Consider the following 27056-nt stretch of genomic DNA (forward strand, 5'->3'; position numbering starts at 1 on the left):
TTAATTGTTCAGAGGAACCATTTACTGTCAACCAGCTGATCTTTGTGTGTGCCCTTGTACCACACTGTAAAAAATGATTGATGCGAAAAGTTGTACAAATGAGGAAATACATGTTGGCTCAACATAATGGTTGTGTCAAAAAAGAAAAAATATGTTTGGTCAATGATTGCATGATTTCCATGACTGTACTACAAAATGTTCATCAAGAGAAAATAAATAATTGTGTTCACAGAACTTTTAACGTTGCACAAAAAATATTATGTTGGCCGAGCAAGAGGGAACAGCGTCAATCGTCTGAGCATGCGCAAAGAAGCGCGACGAAACTTTTTTCACAGACGCCATTTTCTTTGACTCACGATGCAAGGCATACGAGGAGGGAAAACACAGATATTTAGTGTTTTATCGCATTTATAACATTATATTGTTTTATTACAATATGTATGTGCTGTAAATGGCTAAATCGTTCTCAGAAAGGCATTTTCGTTGACGCGCGATGCGGAGCAGACCAGGGTGAGGTTGCTTTTAAACAGAGAAACGACGAAAGTAAGTGTTTTATCTAATTTACAATATGTATTTTATAACATATTGATTTATAGAGAAATTTAAATGCTCTGTGTGCTTAAACGAGCTGAAACCTTTCTCAAAGGCGACATCTTTGACTCAATACGGAGCTGACGACGAGAAGGTTTGCTTGTAACGTTAACAGGGAAAACACCGAAAGTAAGTGTTTTTAACCTAATTTACAACATGTATTTCATGGCATTATATTGTTTTATAACGATATTTATGTGATGTGTGCGCCTAAACCTTTGTCACAGACTAACGTTAGGCCCTGTATCTTCTTTGACTCGTGACGCAGTGCAGACACGGAGTTTGCTTTTAACGGTGAAAACACAGAGTAAGTGTTTTAACTCATTTACAATATGTATTTTATAATGTTATTTTGTTTTATGACAATATTTGTGATGTGCAAATATCATAATGTATTTATCCTCAAACCATATTTTACTTTCGTTTGCCAGCACACCTAACTTATCTTAACTGAAACCTAACGTTAACTGAAACCTAACGTTAACTGAAAAACAAATTTTCTTAGAATGTGTAAGTAATTCTTTAAGATTAAATGTTTATGAAAATGTATTTATCAGATTCAATTTTGGTTGATGTTTGGATATGCTTTCATGTTTAAATGTATTTGCTATTTGTGTTTGCTAGGAGCATTTCCATGCTGCACCAAGTGGTTAAGGCTAACCAGGCTTGGTCTTTAAAGGCTGTGCAGACTAGAACCTGGTGAGGGTCAGATTTTACAGATAACATTTGAGATAATCATGTGCATAAACATTTAAAAAAAGCTTTGTTGCTATTTGGTATAACTAGATTTTTTGTGTTTCATAACAGTCATTTTGAATTTGTCCAGTCAAATTACTTTACAAAAGTTACTTTTCCTTTTCCTTAAATAAAATTAGTTTTCAAACCAATTGTTTTCATGATTTGACAGGTAGATGTTGTCTTGCTTTTTTAATTTTAGACTCAACTGATTGGGAAATCTCTGCCCATCACCTGCCTCCAACATCACAAAGCCACAAGAAGGGAACAAAGATTCTTCCGTCAGCTGACTATTTAGTGAGATTTCTTAAGGTGCGTGTCTAAATTTATTCCTAAAGGGTTAGTTCACCTACAAATGGAAATTATGTCATTACTTACCCTCATCTCGTTCCAAACATGTAAGACTTTCTTTCATCTTTACAACACAAATGAGGATATTTTTAATGAAATCTGAGAGCTTCCTGTCCCTCCATTGACAGTCTACGCAAATACCACGTTCAAGCCCCATAAAGGTGTAAAGGTACATCATTAAAGTACTCCATGCGACTCCAGTGGTTTAACATACATTTTATTAAACTACGCGAGTGCTGTGTTTGCAGCAACAAAACATTTACCACTTAATTTAGAAAATATAAATTTCCAACATGCGTTCATGAGAACATTACGAGTTGTGCATGTTGTTGATGCGAAAGCAGATGTTGTTAAGTGAGCGTGCATCGAAGATTAATAATTAGTACATAAAGTTAAGTTTTTTGTTGTTGTTTTTTTGTGCAAACAAAGCACTCTTGTTGCTTCATAAAAAAAAAATTGAGGTTAAACCACTTGAGTCACATGATTACTTATGATTTCCTTTATACCTTTCTGTGGCTTTGGAAGTGATAGTTGAATAGGCTGTCGATGAAGGGACAGAAATTTTAAAATATCATCATTAAGTGTTCCAAAGATGAGCAAAACTCTTACTGGTTTGGAACAACATAAGGGTGAATAATTAATGACAGAATTTATATTTTTGGATGAATTAAGTCTTTAATTTACTTGGAAATCAGTAAATTCAAGTCTTAATCTAACCAAAATAGTTTATTGTTTGAGTCACGAAAGTCTAAGATGATTGAACTTTTTCCACCATAAACTTGCTGTATTTATAAAACACAAATATTAATTGTAAATGGTCTGGTTTTGTGTTGTCTACTCTAGGGAACCAGCACTACAGGATTTTTCGAGAAAGTTGGATCTGCACAGCCTTTCCTTCTCTGTGAAACAACTATGCACTGAACTTTACTGTTAGCAATTGGACACAACTGATCCACTCGTATCCTGCAACTGTTTTTCATCTGTTGAATGTTGTTGCTGTACTGTTGCAAAGTCGAAGGTATTGACTCAACTTCACTGACACAGGACTTACATTCACTGACATGTACAGGACTTGAAGTATTACAGAGATAACAGACCATTTGATGAGCAGCTTTCACATAATTCTGATGGCAGAAATGCCTATATTTTGCCTTCATTTATTTTAAAAGTTAACCTATGATGTAAAGGGACTTGTTTGTTAATAAAAACTAGTTTGTTAAAACAACTGTTTGCATTTTGCCTTTATTTTTAACATTACAATGAACAGAATTCTACTATGATCCCAGACTAAGGTTACATTTTAACTTTCTGGATTGTTTTGATGTGCATTCATTGTTATCAATAGGTTAAATGCTTTGCTTTTATTTCTGAAAAGATTCCTTTTGTCAAAAAGCACATCTCATAAATACAAACTCAATTTGAGTCAAATTTAACACTCCTGAAATGTATATATGACTCCCTCCATTTTGGAGTTAAAATAACACTTTTGAAAGTGTGAAATATGCACATTACTAACGGAATACATTTTAACACTGTAAGTGTAAGTTACTGAGTTTCATTTTGTAAAGCAGATATTTGTTTTTCCAGTACAGCTATTGACTAAGAGTGATATGCCATGCTATTTTATTAGCATGACAGACAAGTTCATATGGATTTAAATAAATACATAAAATGTACTTTATCAGAGCATAGTGTGTTATTTATTTGAAATAACGAAAAATAGATTTTTTGACCAACATTAATGAAAAATAGACTTTTTGGCCAACATGAAATATTTAATTAATACAACATTTTATTTCAATTTGAGTCTGCTTGTTGGCCCAACAAGCTATGTTTAGTCAACAGAAAATATTTAATTGACACAACATTCTATTTCAAGCTCAGTCTACATGCAGGGGTAGTCAGCACAACACAAAGAAGTTGGTTTCTGCAACTTAAATTGGGCCAACTAAAAATTTTAGGTGCAACGGGTCACTAGAAATTTTTATGTTGGAGAGGCATATTTTTTTTTACAGTGCACACTAACCCTGGTTTACGCCCAAGAATAATTACTATAATAGATGGGGAAGATGCCCCCCTTAAGAACAATGTGGATTTACTTTTAAACAGTAGGCTAACACATTTAGATGGAAGTTTAGATTTTGCTGGAACATTCGCTAATTTTTTTTATTTTTTTATTATTTTTTTTTTTTATTGAACACCAAGAACATAACAAAAACAGAATATACATCTACAATGGCATTGAGAAATACATATAAATGAGTATTACGCAAGGCACATGTTAGTCAAATAAAAGGATAATGACAAAGAAATTGACATATATAAAAAAATAAAAATAAAAAGAAACAAAAAAAAAAGAAGGGGTCTCTTCATTCCTCATCTAAGAGATCAAGGTCTCTTATTATTCTAGCCAATTTCTGGGCCTTTTTACGATGGAAAGAAATTGCAGAGAACATTCGCTAATTTGCTGTTATAGCATAAGACATAAGATATTAAAAGAGGAGTAAAAAGCTTTTACAGAATGTATACATTACTTTTGATAACTTCTTATTAATATTTATACATTTTTAAAGTGTCATAAAAATACTAAATTAACTATTCAATTTCAAATGTTGACATAATTGAATAACAGATAACAGACAAAGCAGAATCCCAGTAAAAGAGATTCATCTGAAATGTCTAATGTAGTCATATGAATACTTACATATTTAATTTGAAGATATATCATAATAGAAACACAGTAAAAAATAAAATTGAATTATATCACTCAACATATTAACTTATAGGTTTTAATGAAAGCAAAGATGTATCGTACATCTAATTTGTGTAAATACTAAATAACAACCCCATTAATTACAATAAAATCAATAACTTTTACTCCACAAATCCCTCATTAACAAACAGACACACCTTGATGTTCATCATAATACGGCATAGATAACTATTTTCCAGAGACACAAAATTAGATAAATGAAACTCAAAACTGCTTTGGCTGACTAAATCTCACAAATGTTGATATTCAGATGAAATGACAAAATTAAAAATAGCATAGCCATTAATGAAAAGTACTGAGATGAGATTTTGTGTCATCTATGGTCAGGCAAAAAAAAAAAAGGCGGCGGCTGGGGGGTGGTCATCTTGCCCCATGTTACCCTACTACTGTAAAACAATAAGAAACCGCTTAAACACTTTCGATTTTAATTAGAAAAGTGTAAACATGCCATTTTATTAGGATAAGACATGTTTTGGTCATGATCAGAACTAATGTGTTTTTAACTAATGAATAAACCATTTTTACGACTCACTACACTGGGATTTTTAAAGATCCACCATTATCTTCACGCCACCCAAAACCACAGAAAGGGTCACTGAACGGATCTGGTTAATGAACTGATTCAAAGATGGCACAGGAATGAATCAAAAATCCCTACAGATATCATCAACAGGAAACTATGGAAAACAATGACACGTGTTGTGTTGATTTGCGTTTAATAGACAGTGTCACGATTAGGTTTTTTGCATAACAAAAGATAGACCGATACAAAATAAATTGTGCCAGAACTCAAATCATTGGATGATTGCAATGTTAGACAAAAGAATTGTAGGCAGTACAAAATGATATCATATTCATATCATGAGTGCACAATGCTTCAGAGTATCTATAACTTTTTGAAAATCAGCAGCTTATTAATATTTCAGAGAAAGAGATTGATTCACAGCTCTAACATTAGATTGTCATCACAGAGACACCAGTAAGAGCAGCACATCTCTCTACTGATAACATTAATTAGGGCAGTGAAATAAATCATTTGTTAAAAGAGTGCTTCAGTCATGGAGGAACTTAAAACTGAAGCTGCTTTGGTGGAGAAATACAAAAATAAATCATTTTAGAATTACACAAGTAGCTCATTAGTTTGCATATGAACAGAAAATCAAGGCAATTTGAATTGTTACCAAAAGGCACAGATTTTGAGCTTTCATGAAGAAAAGTATTTACATAAAAATACACATTCTATTAGGCTGATGTCCAAGATGATACTGGACAACTGGCACGTGAATTGCATTTAAGAGTGGTTGTAACAGAGTGCAAAAAAAATAGAGGCAATTCATGTTACACCGATACAGCCTTACGTACCCATAATGTGTCGGCAATAGCATCAATCTCATCAAGACGCTTTTACAAATAGAATTATCTATATTATCATTTTCAAAAATATCAAAATGTTTCTGTCTTTGGAGTTCACTTAAATATGTTTCAGTGAGAAAAGAGTTTATTTTACTTTGTAGCTTACATCAATGGATAAACAGCTATAAGACCTGACTTCCAGCAGTTTGTGTACTAAAGAAAACTCCCTTTGGCAAGGCTTTCATCCCTACAGGTTCAAAGGAACATACAACATGTAGTGTTTCTATGCAATCAGAAAATTATGGCAAGTAATAATAATGCAGCACTTTCAAGCTCCAATGCTAACAATTGTCCCATGTCATCTATATAGCCAACTTTGGCTATGAAAGCTTAGATTTGTGAATCATCAGAGCTTACAGCAGCAAAAACAACACAGGCAATATGTGAATTAAGACTGTAGGTATGTAAATACTTTGTTTAAAATTAATCGAATATGATTCATTCAGAACAATGTGATTGTGCAAAACAAAAACTTAATAAACACCGTTCAAATTTGTCCCATTACATTAGGGAAAGCATGTCTTTTTTTGGTGTTCTGTCAGTTTTTACATTTCTCTCTGACTCTCCTGAAAAACTGATATTTCAGCACACCAGTGTTTACGCATTTAGCGTCTCAATCCTAAGACTGCACAGTTAAGGTATTCCGTGGGCAAAAAAAAGGTCCATTGTCAAGCACAGCGAACACAGAAGTCACTTTAAAACCAAGCAACTGTAAATGTGACCGCATCTTTACACTGTGGATGTGGTTTATGATGCTTAGAAGTCATTGTCTGAAAGATCATATTTACGAGATGAATGCACAAAGTCGTGATTACAAAGTGGGAAGCTGGATTTTCTTTGAGTCCAGAATTGAGTTGGGGGCGTGTCAGTGAGAAAAACTAAAACTAGCTATGTTGCATGTACAATTATGATTCAGTTTACAGCACCTTCATAAAATGTGCATTCTTTGTTCATCATTTTGACGTTGTAATTACGACTTCTCAACTCGTGGAGCAAGTAGAGCCCATCCTTGTGCACTTTTGGGCTTTTAACTGCATAAATAGATGCTTCGTACATAAATGTACAAGATGCGGATATGTTCACCATCTCATTCAGCTTTTTCTAAATTAGTATTCAGCTTTAAGATTCTGTGTTATTGTGTTGACCCTCTTGTTCATTAATAGTATGCAAGTAGAGGCAAACAGGATGAGGTTGAGATTGGGCCAGTGGCGATGCTCCACACTCCATTCTGTTTTCTGGGGATAGACGACCCTGATTTTCCTCTTCGAAGGAATGGAGGCCACATTCCTCACAGAAATCCTCAGAGTCCCCTTGGTCCTCCTCCCTCAAAAGCCTCTCCAATTCTTTGGGTTCATGGCTTTTCAAGCCTCGCCCACAAACGCACACCTCAATCCCAGAGTCCCCCGTAAATCTGCGGTGCCTTGCCAGAATCCTCTCTTTCTCATCAGGCATCACCACATTCCTGAGCGTCTCCTTCCTGCACTCGTTCTGTTTGGCCACGCTGGGAGGCTGCTCTAAGGGAAGAGCACTCTGCGTGGACCTGCTTCGCTCTAACTCGATCTCGCTCTTGCTGTCGTCTTTGTGGTGGTACCGGTTGGAGGTATGGATCTCTTCCAGGCTGGGTCTGGAACAGAGCGTGTCAGATGCAGGGGTCACTGGAGTGATCTGCCTGGGTGGGCAGTGCGTATCCTGCTGGTCAGTGGTTAAGGGGCTGGTGTAGGCTGGAGGTCCGGTGTTTAAGGCACTATATGGGGGAGGTGGCGTAGCAGGACGATGCACCGCTTCCTCATATTCTGGAAGGAGATAGTTGGGTAGGAATCCTGAAAGAGAGAGAATGCCAAGAAAATGTCTGAGAACCACTGTGAGAATTGAATTCAGACTTTTGTTTTGGTTGAAGAACTATAGTTTAACCATTTTAAAGGGATAGTTCACCCAAAAATTAAAACATGGTCATCATTATCTCATCCGAACCTATTTGACTTTCATATGGAAGGCTATTTCTGCCACAAAAGAAAAAAAGTCAAAATTATGACAAAACTTTTGTTTTAGTTTGACACCATCTCATAATTGACAACACTGTAGTATGTCATAGTTTAAACTTTTTGTATTATAAATTGAACTTGTTAATTTTGTCTTTTTAGCATTTTAATTTTGAAATGTATATCCTAATGCAAGGTTCCTACACATTTTCCATTTCAAAATTCCATACTTTTCCAGACCTCTCTGTAGATTTTTTCAGACCATATTAGACCAATTTAGAATTGATAAGGTTTTAACTTTTGTATTTAAAGCCTTGCGTGGCCTGGTTCCAGCTTGCATTACATATCTTATTTGTCCCCACTCCCCCCAGAGATCCATTAGATCTTCTTCTGGTAAGTTATTAACCATCCCGTTGTCTCGCTTGAAATCTAAAGGTGACAAAGCCTTTTCTGTATTGGCCCCAAAGCTGTATATTTATATTAAACCTTTTATTTAACATTTAGTATTATTGTTTTAATTAGAAGATATTTTAATAAATTGTATCATTATTAAAAAATATATTTTATGAGCTATACAAGGTATATTTGTTAAATGAAAACTATGAAGGGAACAGAATTACATTTAAAATGGGCTTTTCATGTAATTTCATGAACTTCCAGTTAAAGCCCCATCCACTTTCAGATTTATTTGAATACAGATACAAATAATTTTGAAATTATTTGATACAGATACAGATATTGGCTTCTCTGCACACTCCTAGTTTTGAATGTCACAATTTCGACTGTATGTTATGATCTGATTTAGATTTTTTTTAAATACAATTTTTTTTCTAATGTGGCAGAAATGGGCTTACATTTTTTGACTCAAATTTGAATTTCACATTATCACTTACTATGTCATAAATGAATTAATTAATTATGGTATATGTAAATTTCGACTTCTTCCACATTTAATTATGACTTACACACTGGACGCAAGCAGGTAGACGCAACGGAACAATAGACAATAGAATCTATTATAATCAGTGATGCTGTCTACGCTAGATGCGATGCCCTGATTATGCCCTGAATATAACCGCTGATAAACGGATCCGCTGATAGACACCTGCTTTCAAACGCTCCCGTGTGTGTGTGTAAGCACTCAGTGAAGAGCGTCAAAGACGTCCTTTTACAACATGTTTTTGAAGCCAATCATAGACATATGTTGAGCACGTGAACACTATGGCCAATCAGAGACATACATGTTGAGCGTGTGAACACTATGGCCAATCAGAGACATATATGTTGAGCGTGTGAACACTATGGCCAATCAGAGACATATATGTTGAGCATGTGAACACTATGGCCAATTAGAGACATATATGTTGAGCGTGTGAACACTATGGCCAATCAGAGACATATGTTTAGCGCGTGAACACTATGGCCAATCAGAGACATATATGTTGAGCGTGTGAACACTATGGCCAATCAGAGACATATATGTTGAGCGTGTGAACACTATGGCCAATCAGAGACATATATGTTGAGCGTGTGAACACTATGGCCAATCAGAGACATATATGTTGAGCGTGTGAACACTATGGCCAATCAGAGACATATATGTTGAGCGTGTGAACACTATGGCCAATCAGAGACATATATGTTGAGCGTGTGAACACTATGGCCAATCAGAGACATATATGTTGAGCGTGTGAACACTATGGCCAATCAGAGACATTTATGTTGAGAGCGTGAACATTATGACCAATTAGAGGGGTTTAAGAATCCGTTCAACAAAGCTCAAAATGCTATAGGGAAATGCTGGTATCATCATATATTTGTAAAATTTCATTTACTGAAGTCGGTACTTTTGACAACACTAGTCCATTGTTTAGAAAGCCCTAAGCTGTTATGGTGCAATGCGAGAACAGTCGCATCTGGTGTTGACATGGTGTTAGTATCTCACTATTTTGACTTATGTCATAAATTTGTTTGCTGCTTACGGCCATGTTTTTTATCTAAGTCATATTAGAGCATATGTTAGGATGTCCACAAAAGAAGATGCACACCAATTTTCAACTTCATGGATCATACGGGTACGAAGTTATAATTGATTTTAGTTGCAGCGCCCCTTATTGGCAGAACTGTGCAAAACTTAGTGTGTGTTCTCAGATTGTCCTGTTGTCTTTGTGCATCAAGTTTCAATAAGCTTGGGCATTGTGATCAGCAGCTATAGGTCAACTCATAAAAATGGGCATTGCCTCACCAATTAAATAACTTATATATTCACAATGCTTGGACAAATCAAGGTTCTTTTGCTAATTTTTTGCCAACACTGACCCTAGCTGTTGTGTGCCTATTTTGGTGAAGATTGGACCAAAGGCCTAGGAGGAGTTCGAAAAGTAGTTTAAGAAACTTAAAAAAATATTAGATTTTGGCTTGACTCAAGGATTCAGGAGAGAGAAAATTGCCTTAGGGTTCCAAAGTTATAATCCAAAATGCAAAATGCTTTATTATAGCACCACCTAGTGTCAGACGGCTGGGTGTCCGTGCACTTTCAGTGCTTGGACCCCTAATAATAAAAAGCCATAAAATGATAAGGCACATAACTTCGAACAATTACAACTGATGTATTTATCGTCATGTGACGCGCTCTCAATATGACCAGCAGGTCTTTTGTTTTAACCTGTCTGGGCAGATTAGATTAAAACTATTAACTCACATCGATCGTACTCCCTAATTTATTATTATTTTTTTATGTCATCTATATTTATTCAATTAGTATATGTATTCACAAGATGAAGAAACGTTTCTTGATCATTTCTGAAAGTTCACACGGCACTAAAAGTTGCTGCTGAAAATTCAGATTTTGTAACAGGAATAAATTACATAAAAAAAAAAAAAAATAAATAAATACATATATTTTTGTTTTGTTTTTTTGTTTTTGTTTTTTGTATTTTTTGATCAATGTTTATTGGTGAGCATAAGAGACTTCATTCAAAAACAATCTTACCGATCCCAAACTTTTGAACGTTAGTGTATACAGTTTTAATATAGCTTTGTAAGACAAATTATTTTAGTGGTTGTCATACAGATATCATTGTGCACATGTTGTGTGCCCTTGTTTTGATCACAAACAGTTCACTGAATGACATTTTCATTTTCACTAAGAACAGGAAAATTGACATTACTCATAATCATGATAATAGTTGCCCGCACAGTCCTTAAGGTTTGTCCTTAAAAGGATAGTTCACCCAAAAATGAAAATTGTCATCATTTACTCACCCTCAAGTTGTTCCAAACCTGTATGAATTTCTTATGCTGAACACAAAAGAAGATATTTTGAAGAATATGGGTAACCAAACAGTTCATACAGATTTGGAGTAAATTATGAAAGAACTTTCATTTTTTGTGAACTATCCCTTTAAAGCAATTTCAGTTTGCTTAATGTTGTTAAAATAGGACTATTGACGATAAGACTACTGTAAAAATCATTTTAAAATAATTCTAAAAATAAGAAAATTGCTGTGACTAGGTGGTACTGGGAAAAAAAACTTAAAGAAAGAGAAATTAATTCAGGCTGCTCTACTAGCTGAGCTAATGGGCAAGAGAAATAAGTTTGAGCTAAGAAAAGAAAGTTTGATTTTGTTGCTTGTGAGACATTGAAATGGAATCGTACCAAACTGGTTTCGGAGATTTGGAGATGAAGAAGAGAACAGATATATTTGCATACCTATTGGCCTACATAGAAAATAATTGCTTGGAGCATGCCCGACACGTAAACTTGCATGGCTCAAAAAGGGACTTTGATCAAACCTTGCATGCCATTGTGTGAAAAAAAACTCATGCTAAATGTTTGATAACACTGTCTTTCACACGTGCTCTTACTGAAACAAACAAAAGGCAGCAAGTGCCGAGTAGGTGGTTGTAGGTGTAAGTGAATTTCTCATCTATCAGCAAAACCAGGTCAAGACCATCAAAGACAGCTTTCTGAGAACATCTTTTTTCACACTGCTCCTAATGTGTGTGCACTAACTTGGATGGGTTAAATGCAGAGGGCAAATTCCCGAGTATGGGTTACTATACTTGGCCTTCACGTCTTGTCACATTCACTTTCACTTTATACAAATCTATAATGTCACCTGTGCTGGCAAAATGAGTCACATTCTCTATTAAAAAAACCTTCAAAATGATGTACGATTTGTTGGAATCACACCAAAAATTACTGAGCTAAACCTGTTTGAAGTCGACAGAGTCAGCAAAGTAAATTGAGAAAAATCAAGTTTCCAAAACAAAATCACATAGCAACCATAATTTTAAAAAAATGATAATAAACACAAAATTTGGCACACACCAAGTCAAAACCAAATATTGCCTATTTATCTATAGCAAAAATATATATTCAACTTTTCTCCATTATACCACAATTGTTTGATTAACATTAATGAAACAGACAGCCTGTATATTAGACTTAATGTACTGCACGGATCTAAAATGTTACACATCAGATGTTTTTCCAAACAGTTAACCAAACGTTCACATAAGACATAACAGATAATGTTTGCGTGAATACTGGACAAGACAGATATTTTGAAATACTGTAATTCTGTGTATGTGTGTATACCAGGATCGCGTCTGAGGTGCACACGCATCGCATCTGTCAGTCAGCATTTTTCATGGACAAAGGAAAGGTGCTCCTCCCAGAAAACGTAAAAATAAAGACAATTTCAGATGTTTAATTGCTATTTGGAGCATTGGGATCACTAGACGAGAGCTTGATTTCATTTTTGTGAAAACCTCAAAATAGACATTTTTCGCTTGTTTTGCCTGTAGCTCGAAATTAGCCCGTGCACATTACGACTCATTTTGCCAGCACAGGTCACATATATTTAATGTTGATATGAGTGATTAATTCAATTAAATCATATTAAGTAATTAATTTGATTAAAATATTCGATTGGCGGCCCAGATTTTAACAAATCATTTGACAGCCAACAAATTCTAATCTACACAAAGCACTCACAAAATCTAGCCAATTAAATATTTTTTGTATTTTCTTATTAATATAAGAAAATGCATATTAACAATAGAAGCTTTTCCAGTATTAGAATACGTTAAGTTTATTAAACATTCTATGTTTGAGCTTTAAAGTAATAAGCATTATTTCTTTCATTTTTAAATTCCCTGGCAATTTTTCCAGGTTCTTTGCTAAATGAATCAAAGTAGCAAATAAAAACAGAATGTGTATATAAGAGAGATGATATTACTGAAGTAGAAGGGGATAGAGGTGTTGTTGTGAACCTCTCTGTAGGCAATGAGGTTGATCTCGTGCTGTCGTTGTTGCTGTTGCAGTCTGTGTTTGGTGCGACGGTGATGACACACGCAGCAGCAGCTCAGGATGAAGATGATGGCCCACACCAGCCAGAACCCTGAAAAAAATAACAAAAAAACATGGAATAATCCCACACGGAAACAAAATAAAACATTTAAAGTATGCCTTTGTACTTTATACTGCTACTTAAAACCTGACTAATTCCTCTTAGACTAAAACCACTGCTTGTGCGTATATGGTCAAACATAAGTATTTGCGAGACTCATGTCATTCTTACTCCACAGTTTGCTGAAGGTCAAGCATCTTAAGCTGAACTCACTTCCTGTACAACAGCCTTTTCATTTCATTTTCTCCTCATTTCAGCATATATATTGTTTAGTTCTTCTAAACCTCTTGAGGCTGGGTTACATTTCATCTTGGACAGCGAAATTCCACAGGCAAAATACATTCATCTCAATCCGAATCGGCATTATCAGGAATTTCAGCTGATGGCGGAGAAATGTTACGTAAGGTTGAAGTTTAATGAATGTTTGGAAGTTTTATTTCGTTATCATTCTTGAATGTGAACGAGCCTTTATGAATTTCTATGAAACATTGTGACCCTGATATTAAACATGAAGATGCACTTACACCAAATTTCATAGTAGTAGCTACAGCACTGGGACTCTCCACAACAGTGTCCCGTCTCACACACGTAGCTTTTATTATTCACCCCCTCACAGTGAAGTACCTGCTGAAAAAAAATAAAAAAATAAAAATGATACAAAATAAATGTATTGTGGATTCAGCGTTTATCTCTAGAACAGCAAATCTTGACCAAAAAATTAAAATTAAAATAAAAAAAAAGTTTGTTTTTTTTTGTTTTTTTTGAGAATTCTTGGAAGAAACTTTTTTTGAGAAACTTTTGGATATGGTATGGTATGGTAACATTGTGATTTTCTGGACTGAAATCACTATATTAACATTATATATCCAATATGAATGTGGTTATCATTAAGCAAAGTGTAGAATTATACCATGTCCCATAATTATTCAGCAAGTACTATATTTCCATCTTAAACCATGTGCTATTCTACCACTTGAAACTGTTTGAAAATAAAATAATGAATACGTTTAGCTCAGTTTAAGCAGTATAATCCAGTGAGTAAACTATTTACTCTAAAATACAGTGCAATATTTGGGTGCAATTTGTGTTTTACAGTAAACAGGTTAATCACCTGTGTGAAATAAAACAATAAATATGCTTTGTCAGGTAAAACTCTGAATCAAACATTTTACCAGAGAAGTGGGTCCATGTTAAATAATAATGTCCATTAAAAACAAAACAACAAAACATTAAAATTTGAAAACTATGCCATTTTTGAAAAACAAAATGTCATGTAGAGTAACAGTTTAAACAGAAACAACATATTTTTCTTAAACATATTAATGTAGACATATTAATAATTATTTATTTTCAAAAAGGTTGCTGAATTGATTTGTAAATATCATTGCTTTTTTCGGGGCTGAAACACATGAAAATTTACAACCTGAAATAACTTTGTTAGATCTGGGGGTAAAACAAACAAAAAAAAGTGTCATATCACTGAACAAAGCACTGGCTCCACAATTTTTGATTCATGTCAACTACTTGACATAAAAGGACAAAAGCTGCCTGGACACTCAGAACATGTATAGCATCGAACTGCCAATGTTGTGTACAGCGAAATCTAAAATTTACAGAATCTTTTCAATTAACTTCCTTTCTCTTACAGTAAATCCAGTTACAAAAGCACTGGATACCATGTTACCCTCAAGAAAACAAAGACTACAGGTCGATCAGAACAAAATAAGCAGAAACCTTCAAAAGGTAGGCACAATAGGCAAGGCATGTTTGTTCCATTTCATGAATCAGTTAATGATTAAATAAGAAAGTTAAGAGATCAGGTTCTCTACCATTCTTGTCTCCTGGTGCAGTACAGACATGCTACTCCAGAGCCCTTCAGCCTTGTGAAAGTCCTTTCAGCACAATAGTCGTGATACACAGGGGAGGAACAGGACGCACAGGACACAGACACACACACACACACACACACACAGACACACACACACAGACACACACACACAGACACACACACACCCACGACAGGGATTGGTCTAGGGAAAATTCCATGCAGCAGAGGAGTGTAAGGAGGTCTGCATTATAATGAGATGCTCCCTCAATATTATGGGAGTAGACAGTACAAAATAAAATGAAAAGGTTACCAAAAACATTGCCTAACATTCTTTTCCCAAAGTCATACAATGTGTTGTTCCGTTTCAGTTAGTTGGATCCTAAAACTTATCTAAAGCAGCATTTTCTTCACCTTTTTGCTGTTGACCCTACCTATACATTGTAAAAACATTATAACGTGAATGGGGGGGTCAAATATTTTTGACTGTCAAAATGCCGGCGACACAGCTACAGTGAGTTGTTCAAAATCTTTCTTTTTAGTAAACTCTGTGTACACAAACAATGTTCTTAAAGGTCCCATTGCATGAAAATTTCACTTTATGAGGTTTTTTAACCTTAATATGAGTTTCCCTAGCCGGCCTATGGCCCCCCAGTGGCTAGATGTTTTGATGGGTGTAAACCAAGCCCTGGGTATTTTTGAGAAAATGAAAGCTCAGACGGGCGAATCTAGAATCTTCCCCTTATGTTGTCACAAGGGGAAAGATCACCTCCCCTTTCTCTGCTTTGCCCGCAAAGAGAATTTGGCCCCCCCATGAGAAAATGAGCTGCGCGAGCGCGATATTAGTTTTTCCTCGAGAGACATGATGGCTTGCAAACGAGCGAAGCATGGCAGCTGCTCAGTGTTTGGATGTACAAATGAACACAAAAGTATTTTTTTAGTTCCTTCATCTGAGCCTCTGAAGAACCAGTGGGTTATGTGAATTTCTGATGTGTAATTGTTTAAGTTCAGACAGATAATCTTTCTCTCAAAGTCGTTTAATACTGTTTATGCATCAGTAAATCAAGCCAGTGACTAAACGATCAACTTCACATCGTTTCTCTTAGTAGGATGAAAATAATCTTACTTAAACTGTGATTAATATATATACAGAAAGCAATCAAAGAACAATCCCTTTCCAATCGCCCAAGCTGTCAATCACACAGCGCGAGTTTATCTGGACACTTGCCAAAACTCGTTATGAAATCAATGACGCTGTTACACTGCACAACGAAGCTCTTACTGTACTTACCTCATGTTTGCATTGGTAAAATCATTAGTAGGCGTGTTTCCATTACAGATTTGCGCAAAACTTTTGCGATTTTTTTCTAAATGTCGACAAAAAACTATTTCGAAATGACGGCGTTTCCATAAACCGATGTTATGCGACTAAAACTTAATTTTTTTCCTCTCGCGATAAGTAAAATCATTCCAAAAACCATGGCAACGGACGTTGGTAGGTTTATGTACTAATCCCAGCCACTGCACTAGCCATTATTATTAATCAAAGGAGATGTACGTGTGTTTTCCAAGCATTAATGGTAAGGAACGACCCTTATACTTGAGAGCGGCACATATGAGGTGTTTCTGGGTGTTTCTCCCTCATTTCTGCTTCGAGGTCTTGACTGTGGCATTTATTTGAGATTTAGAATCCAGTATTCCTGTAATTCTTTTGTCTTTTATGAATTTAATAAAGAACTCTGTCTCGTTTTTCGAATTGGCTGAAAAACCACCTCATGAGAGCGTAAAAACTTTTTTGCGATAAATGCGAGTTTTTGCGAAATTGACGTGTTTCCATTGGGTGTATTTTCAATTCGCAATTTCAATTTGCGCAATTTGAAGGGTAATGGAAACGCGGCTAATGAGAGTGCAGAAACTGCATTGCAATGATAAGATCTTCATTCATGCGATCAACAGGCTGTCATCTGCTCAATGCTCATCACTGCAACCTTTTATGTGATGGGAATAGATCTAAATAGCCTACTTAAAAAAACTTCCCACGATTCGTTAATCTCAATAGCTGTAATAGTAAAAACATATAATAGCTGTAAAAGTAAAAGTGTAATGATAGCTAGCCTATTTCATATGCAAGAATGTCAGCCAATCACAGCAGTGGGCATTTACACTGAAGTCTCACAGCAGACACGCCCCTTCAAACAGAGTGTTCAAATCAGAGGCTAAAATCAGGCTAGGAAAAATGCCTTTTATTTTTAAATTATAACAACTTTTGATCTAAAAAACATACCAACATTATAAGGGCACCCCAGGAAACATTCTAAAATAATAAAATAATCCATGCAATGGGACCTTTAATGCTCGAGTTCATGTGTAGAGCCCCTGGTGATACTTTGAGCAAAGCTTCATGTTGTGTCGAGCCTTCTTAGTGTTTTAAAAATAGCGATTTTGATGCTATCATAGTAGTGTCCCAAGCATTCCCATTCAAAAGGCAATTTGACAAAAAACTAATTATTTTTCAGGAAATTAAAAAAACTGCATATTTTTTGAGTTATTAAACATTGTATCGTTAAAGTTGGTATTATTCCTTATATTGCTATCATATACTGTTGTATACCAACATTAACACAACATTTCCCCAAAATCATGTTTAATCGGAGATACGAGATTTATGACTTGGGAGCAGGGAGATACGAGGTTACGCTGGAACGGACACAGACGTCGCTGCTGCCAGCAGTGTTCATCAAAGTCTGAGGTCGCGTTGAGCCTTTTGACAAGAGATAAGGCTTTAAGAGCCATTCAAATCTAATGATTGTGGTTACATACATCTTCCTAAACTCCATTTTAAACGTTTAAGAGATACGAGTGATGCAATACCTATATACTAGGCTAGTAGGCTGTCTAAAATAGGCGGAAATTAATCTGCACGCAAACAAAGTCGGCGGTTGCGTTGAGCCTTTTGACAAGAGAAAAGGCTTCAATAGTTAACCAAAGCTAACGACTGTGTGATTACATACATCTTCCTAAACTCCATTTTAAACGTTTAAGAGCTATAAGTGAAGCAGAACAAAAAACGATGAGGTAACTAGGCTGTCTAATAGGCGGAAATTAGCCTAATCTGCACGCAAACTTACCTTCATGGCTCACAGGCTTCCTTCTTCACCGAAGCATTACAGCTATCGATTTTTAACAAAACAAGTCTACTCAAATGTATCTAACCTAACTATTTTCACTCGTTATTGTCTAAAAAACAGACTTGTTTTACTTTACTTACTTGACGCCAGTAGACAGCCCTTTTTTCTCCCATAAATAAAACCTTGCTACTTGGGGTATTTAACATGCACAGTGCCAACTTCGAGTCAGTAAAATAATAATAAAAACAATAATTTAATGCTGGTATCCAAAACATTTAATTCAATTCAAGTATTATATTAGATACATTTTAAAACTTCAATGCACACGTACAATATGTCTAGTAATAATAAGCCTAGTAATAAGTAGACATTTAAAATACATCAATAACTGATATCATAGTTTAACACAGATAAAATCAGAGTTAAGGCTTGCTTTACATGTTGCTCGACAAGGATTTCTTAATCGTTGCGACTTTCAATCCTGAGGAGACAAAATGCCGCGAGGCTCCTGCCGCGGAGTGAAGAATAGGTGGAGTTACGAGGATTCTCAGACAGTTGAAGTGTCCAATGGAGTTAAGAGATTTACTCTCAAGCTATTTTCAACACTTTAGATTGGTTAATAATTTGTAAAAAATAACAGAACCACGTGGGGACTGACCAATAGCATTGATTTGTGAAAAAATATGAAATTGACAAAATTTGAACATACGAGGTTTCCGCCCGACAGCGACGTTATGCTTTTAAACGAAATTTTGCCTCGGGTAGATTAACAAAAAGACCCTAGGTTGCATTTTGGTGACAGTTATCCTTTAAGGTTGAAACACTGCGGTCACATGGACTATTTTAATAATGTATTTACTATGTTCCTGGGCCTTGAAAATGATAATGATAACGTTGCAGTCAATGGAGGGACAGAAAGCTCTCGGATTTCATCTTAATTTGTGTTCCGAAGATAAACAAAGGTCTTACGGGTTTGGATGACATAATTAATTTTAAGAATTTTCAATTTTCAACAAGGCTAACCCTTTAAAATATTTTCATTATAATTAATTATAATCTACAAAGTATAGTATTTATAGTTAAAGTATTTTGCCTTTGTGTGGGTAACATTGGTTGTTGAACACTGTTTACATATCACAATTTTGATAAGCTTTCAGTATGTGCATGTGATAATTTTTACATCTTGTATTATTATGGTGTATCAGTATAATCAGTACATTTAAGCAGTTCATGTTCATGTAGGCTGAACAGGCAAAAAATATCCTCCCATAATGCCTGAAACATTGTCACAAATTGTTTTTAACCACAGCTGTTTTACCACAGCTTACAACACACACAGCCATTACCAAGCCTTAATGACTGTCCACCAATAAAAGCAAGACCAGATTCAAGACCAAAGTAAACATAAAATTCCAGAAATGACTCAATTCTGCTGAGCAGGTCAAGTGTAGCACACGACACTGTGTCTTTCCCTTGAGAACGTCAAGGACTGTCACGGCACTTTGAGTGTGTCATTTATCACCAACCACAAATATCAGCAACCGATGCCGACTCTGCAACATCCAACATGAGACTGGACATACAGTTTCTGGATATTATTAAACACACAGTGACCCAAAAAAGTATTTGGACACTTAAGACACACAAAATGTATGAATCACATTACACTGTGACTGAATACAAAATATCAAGCCATGTGGAATCTGCAAACAAATGACGCAAGACCTTTTCTCAGAACTAATTCTACTTTCCTGACCCATTTTTGGATTTATGCTCTCAACCAAATGGTGTCAAGGTTATTTTAAAAGGCACAATATGTAATATTTTTGGATCAAAATATCCCAAAACCACTAGAACAATGTTATATATTTAGTTGATTTGTGTAGCCTACTTGCATTATCCCAAATGTTTTCAACAATTTTTAAATCCAGAGAAATAAGATATTTTAACCAGTGTAACGCGGCCCATGTCGCCTGTCGATGACGCCATATCCAAGCTACCCTTGATTTCCAATTTTACTTCCGTAGAAACCATGGAAACACTAAACACGCATAATATATTATGCATTTTATTAGACAGGTGAACAACTGTTTGGATACCTTTATCGACAGAAAACTGATCATTATATAGCCTAGTTTATATAGTTCAACACAGTATATTGTATAATAATATAATACTGTATAATAGTGTAATATTGACTCAGCTTACTGCAATGTGCCACATTAGCATAATAAACACAGCAAGGTCAAATGTCCCAGGCTCTCGGCCCCGTCCTGCTTCAACAGTAATGCTAATACAACTTTAATACAGTAACTCATCCATGAGCATAATTTCTGCCCGAGTCCCGTCAGATTTCTTTCCATCGGCCGTGGAGGTAAATACGACAACTCCCATGATTCCACGCTCCTTCACGGCGTCATCAAGCTACGCCTTTGTTGTTGTTTAGAAAAAGCGACCTCTAGCAGCGAAATGTACACACTGTGCCTTTAAGTCACTGTATGTTAGTTTTCCTCAAGTGTCCTAGCAGAGTAACCACAAGTGTTGTTCATCAAAATAACTATGAAGACCAAGTTTGAAAACCATAAAAGTACATCTATTGTTTAACTTTTTTTCTATTGCATGCTTTAAAAAAAATCTTTCAAATAAATGGCACTACATGTGTTTTAATGTGTGATGTTTAAATGTTCTAAATGTGTCCAAAAGAATGTGTAAGATCTGAAAGATGTGTGAAGACCTGGGCAGATTGAACTAATTTGTTGCCGCTGCAGAGACTATCCATATCCGGTTTCAGTGCCAGAAAACTAATTAAGTTTAATAGGTTATAATGAGAAGTTGCTGAAAGCAGAAGATAATGTTGGCCAGTCTAATAAGGATCCTTGACTAGCTAACATTGTTTTCCACAGTCTTAGTGAGAAGTTGAGTATCAGCGACAGCATATGATACTAATACTGAGTCAGCAAAAACTCAAGAGACTTTTGGGTGAACATGAGATTTTAATTCTTATTTAGAGAGAGGAACTGTCCACAAATGCACTCTGTATTACACAAAATACCCCTAAGCAGAACTCTGTTTAACTTGTAGCCTAACTGGTGAGTCTGGTTTATCTTCAGGTTATGCTGTCATCTGATGGAACTACAGCCAGCCTGTAGTTAACCTACTTCAGTACTTTGAGAGTGATTTACAGGTTTTTGAGCCACTTTTTATGGCACCAAAATTATTACATGTCTATAGCCCATCAAGTTTCAAGGAACCAATAGCATAGCATAACCAATGCAATTCTATATGCTGACTAGTCCTATATACAGTATACAAGGCAGCATATAGTGTACTATGCCCCCAGCACTTTTTGGAAAGGTCAATTTTGTTCTACCACTCAAAATAGCTTGTGTCAGGCATCTTCAATTATAGAGAAAGAGTTTTTTGTTGGTGTATGTTACAACATGCAAGTTTCTCTCCCGCAAACCACAGACCCAGACAGTAGCCAAATTGCCAATCTATCGCTTTTTCCTGACTTACAATCTTTTCCAGTGAAAACAGAAAACAAAATGCAACCAAATATTTCCCTACTGCTGACATACAGATGCAACTTTGGTTCAGTAAAATAAATGTGAGGCTAAATAAAATTGGAACCCCCTCAACACTGAGGATAAAAGCTTTATACCATTTAGGCCGGTTCTAGACTCTATTCACACTTGTAGTTCCGTTCTCTTGGATCTATTGGTCAGGACCAAAAAATAAAATACATTTAGCTCTGGTTCGCTTAAAGTTCACACTGTAATTTTTAAGACCGAGCCTAAAGTAAAAAAAAAAAAAAAAAATTTTTATTATTTTCAACAAACATCCAAAATAATTGTACGGTGCAAAACGCGCTCATTGTACGTGCATGCATATGATGGTGATATTTAGCTGAGAACTTGTGAAGAGCTTATAAACCGTTTAAAAGAGTCACAACAGTGCCATGAATTCCTCCGTTGAGCACAAATGAAGATCTGCTGCAAGGAGACAGCGTTTCCACACCTACTGAACTGTAATGGGCAATGTAGCTCCTATGATAAGAAAAAACAGGGCTATGTCCAAAATCGCCCCCTATACCCGCCATTTGTAGTAATGTCCGAAACCATAGTGGACGTTATTCATGCGCAGGTTTCTTTAAATCGTTTTACCCTACTGCAAGTTCCTTAGCAATCTCTTTCTACTGAATTCCCACCTCGCCCGAAGATGGCGCCAACAGCTAAATCCTTCATCTATCCATTTTCCAAACCGCTGGTCCAATGTGTACAGCGTAATATCATACAAGTATAAATCATTTTTTTATTGATTATTAAATTGTTTAATTAAAGTTTATACATGCTGGCATGACAGAGTTCAAGATGTTCAATACTACTGGTCTGGAGCTGCCAGTTTGCTAAGTTTCAAATGACTAACTACACAAAAGCGGCAGCCCTTTCTGGCACACTCACTTGTTTTTGTTCACTCATTCAAGTGGACTATATTAGGAGTCATGTAGGGAATAGTGAATTAAGGAATAGAGGGGAATTTCTGGGTCGCATCTTGTGACATTGCGTCCTTTTTTGGTTCAATTAAGTGTCTTCGGTCCATGCTGCCTTCATATTTCAGTCAAACCGCACCAGAGTTTGTTTGGAAGGTCCAAATCCGAGTGAAATTGTTCCCGGAGCCCCCCACAGCGTTGGTCTGGTTTCACACTCACTTAATTCTATGAGAAGGGTCTGTCTGCGTCCCGCAGTACTACAAACCACGCCCCTGCAAGTTACACCAATTACAACAGGGTTCATGGGCAGGTTTCTTTAAATCGTTTTACCCTACTGCAAGTTCCTTAGCAATCTCTTTCTACTGGACCTGCAAACCAGCATGCACCTTGTATTAGAACATTACAACCTGCTCATGTCCTTTAGGAATAATTCTCATCCCAAAAACATTCAGAACCATCAAAGCAAAAGCACCCTGGCATTGTTTTTTGTTTTACCAATAACTCAATTGCATCCAATAAAATACACACACACAATGCCCTTTGGACCTCATGATCACAGGAATACCCCTTGCAGTCTATTTTTTATATGCAAGGTAAACTCTATTAATATTCTGTTTAGCCTGCTATTTAAAATGTGAATCGCATCACAACATGCAGAAAATTACTTCAAAAATAATCACAAAAATGTCCACTCTATGTAAACATATTCTACCATCTTGTGGATTTTAGCAGATTTGCAAGTTATGTATCAAGGTCAGACTCAGTGACCAGACAACAAAACAATTTTTTTTTTTTACCTTTATTTTTTTCGAACAATACTGAAGGCGTTTGGGGACGTTTTACAATAATTGTCAGATTTTGTTATGCTACCATAAATACCATTTACAATCCATAAATTTGAATATTGCGTGCTGTTTTTGCAACTTGCATCACTTCATTACTGGATAAAATACATTTGACGAGCCAAGTTGTACTCTGATCAAAAAGATATGTAGGCTACAGTACAGAGGGATCCCTCAAAGGCCAAGAAGGAAAAAAACACTCAGAACATTTCACTCAGCACATTTTAGGGATAAATTCACTTCTTTGAACTACAGACAATGGGCTCAGCATTATCTTCAACAGCGATAACAAAATCCATAGACCTCGGTAAAGGAAAAACACGTGTCACGATACGTGTGCTAGACAAATTTACGACTTTAGATGAATGACTTCAGCTTCATTGTTGAATCAAGTTACTGTACATGCTCATAGAATCATTTATATTCTCAACACAACTGGTAACTGACAACTAACGTATTCTAGTTCAAATCAGCTAACGTTACTACAAACGCAACTATAAACGCCACTATAAAAGTCTCGAAATAATATGTGACATTTGAATTATTAGCCACTGCAGACTTTTGTTTACTGACCCTGGCCCGCAGGCTTAGGCCGTGTCTCCAAAACATAGGGAGGTGAGGTGTCTACCTAGACAGCATTTTGGCCATCACGTTATGTCCAAAACGGTGTCAAGCAAGCAGCCACAGTCCCACACTTCCGTGACTTGACGCAAGACTGGTTAGCAGCACGCAAGACTCGTAATAAACAGATGTATCAGATTGCTAAATAAATAAAACGGACAGTGTTAATAACACAAACTTATTAACATGCCCTACAAAGTGAGGATAACATATGCATAATGTTCAACCGGCGATTCAACAAGTGGCTGAGCCTGAAGTGTGCATTCAGAGACCAACAGTAAGTTACACATAACCGACACAAACAACCGGCAAAGTTTAACAAGATATGTAAGATGTTTTTCTCACCTCGTAGACACTGGCCTCGGTGGGGATGGCAGATCCAGCGATATATAAAAACAAGCCCATTATCAACAGGCTGATAGAACATTACAATTTATCAGTGTTTACTTTGGTCAGCGCAAGTGTTGCAAATACGAACAGTAAAAGGCTCTCGACTTGTTAATGCACCGCCGCCTTCTGCTGTTATTGTTATATTGCGACATGAGGGGAGGCACAGCAGTGGAGCAGGAGCAGCAGCAGGAGCTCCGTGCCACTGGTTGCCCCTAACTAACTATTATACAAGCGAGTCCCTGCGAACAACAGGCACTATGGCAGGCGATCGGGGTCAAAAGTCTTTAAACGAAACGCGTGAATTTTGACCGCGTCAACACCTATTTTTTACAGTCTATGGTCAACACGCACCGTTTGTCCGTGTTAAAGCGACAACACGCACAGCAGCCAATGCAATTGTTGTATTTGAGACTACATTTGCATATGTGACGTAATGGTACGTTGGTATATGTAACCGAACGATGTCGTAATGGTATACTGTAGCCTATATTGTTCATGAGGGATAATGCTGTGAGTGTTGTCAGTCTCTTATGTCATGATTTGTCATGCATTTTTAAGTTATTCGTTTAACGTTCTTTCTCAAGGTAGAAAAGTCAACAGCTTAAACGACCCCTACTGATGGCTCTGAGAAAGGCTCTTTTATTTGAGCAAACTGCCAAAAAACCTTTTCAGACTGTGTAGTAGGTGAACCAAGAAAAGCTTAAGATTGCATGGAGCTGATAAGCATGAATGGCAGAAGAAAAAGACTGCAATTAAAAAACAAAACAAGAGAAAATTATTTTAATGCAGGCAATAAAAAACTGCACACATCAGCTGTGGAATAAAAGAAAAGAATTAACTGGATTAAGGCATACTCCTGTCTTAATGTAAACCCTGTCCACCACCAAGGTTTCACAATTCTTGCCACTGTAACTTATGGCTTCCAAAAGACAAGTTTATGGGTAAATAAATTAATAATAATAAAATATATATATACCAGGGCTCAACATTAAGCCTTTTCATTTGATTGTCCTTCGGTCGGTCATTCACTTGTCCGAGTAAAAACAATTGTTTGTCCAGGAAAAAAAATGTTTTGTGTGTGTGTGTGTGTGTGTGTGTGTGTGTGTGTGTGTGTGTGTGTGTGTGTTGTAAATATAATTTATTCCGAATCAGTATTCTCATCACTGTTCAGTCAGCTTTAACATATATAAATCGACATATTTATGATATTTTAACCTTTAAAGGGCATTTTTCCCTAATCGTTTTAAATATATGCTTCATCTTTCATTTAAAATTCTTAAATTTGATCAATAAATTAAAATAGAATAATAAGATGCTAAAGGGCTGTTACCAATCAAATTAAACTGTATTAAAGAATGTAATGAGATTATTTAAAAAAAAAAAAAAAATTTACAAATAAGAAATATTATTTGTACATAGAAATAATATAAACCACCAGTAGGAGGTGGCAGGCGACCCTCTTAATGAGTGAGTCATTGAGTCATTTATTCAAACGATTCATTCAAACGGCTGATTCATTCAGGGATGAGGCCGTTGTAAATTAATAGGAATTCATTGAATCTTTGACTCAACTGATTCGTTCAAAACACTGAATCGACAATGAAACACGGTTGAGTTTTCTTTTGAGATGCGCTGTGGAACTATTTTCACTGCTGAAATAGAACAAAAAACGCCAATATTGTGTCTAAAATTCAACTGACTTAACTATGAATTACTTGTTTATTGAACTGAAATCAGCTGTCACATTTTCAGTCGTGATGGTATTCAGCGCTCTTGGTCGTGTGATGTTGCTTAACTGTATCATATGTTATAAATATAAAAACACATTTTGAATGTTTCATTTGTTTCCAAATTAGGCGCGCAGAACCTTATTGTCAGTAGCCTATAAAGGCTATATTATATAGTGCTATTGTATTCATATCAGCCGGCACTTACACTAAATCAGTGCAGAATAGTAATTTTTTGTTATTGATGTTTTAATCAGGCGATTATTTGTCTCATTTGTCCGGTCGGGCAAGTAAAATTCTCTTTCTCTTTCCCCTTCGTCGAGCCTGTAATATTACATATTACATATAAGGGTCATATAATGCCATTTTTGTACAAGCTAATATGATTCTTTAGGGTCTAAATTAAAAGTTTGTAATATACTTTAATTAAAAATTCTCATTAGTATTGTAAGAAAACACTAATTTTACCTGGTCAAAAACAGCTCTGTTTTCAGCACGCCGTTTCAGTGCATGTGTCTTTAAATGATAATGAGCTTTGCTCACCCCGCCCCTCTGTTCTGTGGGTACACCGTATCTAACACAATAACCACGTGTTATTCGTTATAAACGTGTGATTATGAATTATATTGAGAACGTCGTACATAGAAAACATGCCGTAATGTACCCTGAGTGTAAACCTTAGACGCATTCATTGTGAAGCCTGCAGCAAGGTTTGCAAATTTCGCAAAGATTAATATAAATACTAATATAAAGGTTAATAAAACATTACACTCAC

At 35.9% G+C, this 27056-nt stretch overlaps 1 protein-coding gene and 1 long non-coding RNA gene across 4 annotated transcripts; one reads left to right on the forward strand and one right to left on the reverse strand.

Moving 5' to 3' along the window:
- The first annotated feature begins 331 nt into the window (after positions 1–331).
- LOC307154682 lies at positions 332–3357 on the forward strand. Its single transcript, XR_013820413.1, has 6 exons — positions 332–543; positions 647–720; positions 819–898; positions 1216–1290; positions 1529–1638; positions 2521–3357. It is a non-coding gene; the product is annotated as an uncharacterized lncRNA (long non-coding RNA).
- Positions 3358–4460: 1103 nt separating this feature from the next.
- wbp1lb (WW domain binding protein 1-like b) lies at positions 4461–24934 on the reverse strand. Of its 3 annotated transcripts, none has more exons than XM_079864746.1 (4): positions 24510–24934; positions 13784–13883; positions 13089–13250; positions 4461–7683 (listed from the first exon to the last, which is right to left on the reverse strand). In XM_079864746.1, the coding sequence occupies exons 1-4, from the start codon at positions 24567–24569 to the stop codon at positions 6983–6985; spliced, it is 1023 nt and encodes a 340-aa protein (XP_079720872.1). In that variant the 5' UTR covers positions 24570–24934; the 3' UTR covers positions 4461–6982. The 3 variants fall into 3 exon arrangements, with proteins under 3 accessions (XP_079720872.1, XP_079720871.1, XP_079720873.1); XM_079864745.1 differs by having other exon boundaries at positions 13784–13886; XM_079864747.1 differs by lacking the exon at positions 24510–24934 and adding an exon at positions 15089–15238 and having other exon boundaries at positions 13784–13886.
- Positions 24935–27056: the final 2122 nt, after the last annotated feature.

The sequence above is a fragment of the Squalius cephalus genome, assembly GCF_949319135.1.
Source record: "Squalius cephalus genome assembly, chromosome: 2".
NCBI lineage: Eukaryota > Metazoa > Chordata > Actinopteri > Cypriniformes > Leuciscidae > Squalius > Squalius cephalus.

Excerpts from the sequence above, each read along its gene's own strand:
- wbp1lb (XM_079864745.1), bottom strand. The coding sequence starts at position 24,569 with ATGGGCTTGTTTTTATATATCGCTGGATCTGCCATCCCCACCGAGGCC. Across the intron at positions 13,251-13,783 it reads CTACTACTATGAAATTTGGT|GGTTCTGGCTGGTGTGGGCC; the intron begins GTAAGTGCATCT and ends TATTTTTTTCAG. Across the intron at positions 7,684-13,088 it reads CTCTATCCCCTTCTACTTCA|GATTCCTACCCAACTATCTC; the intron begins GTAATATCATCT and ends TCTCTCTTTCAG.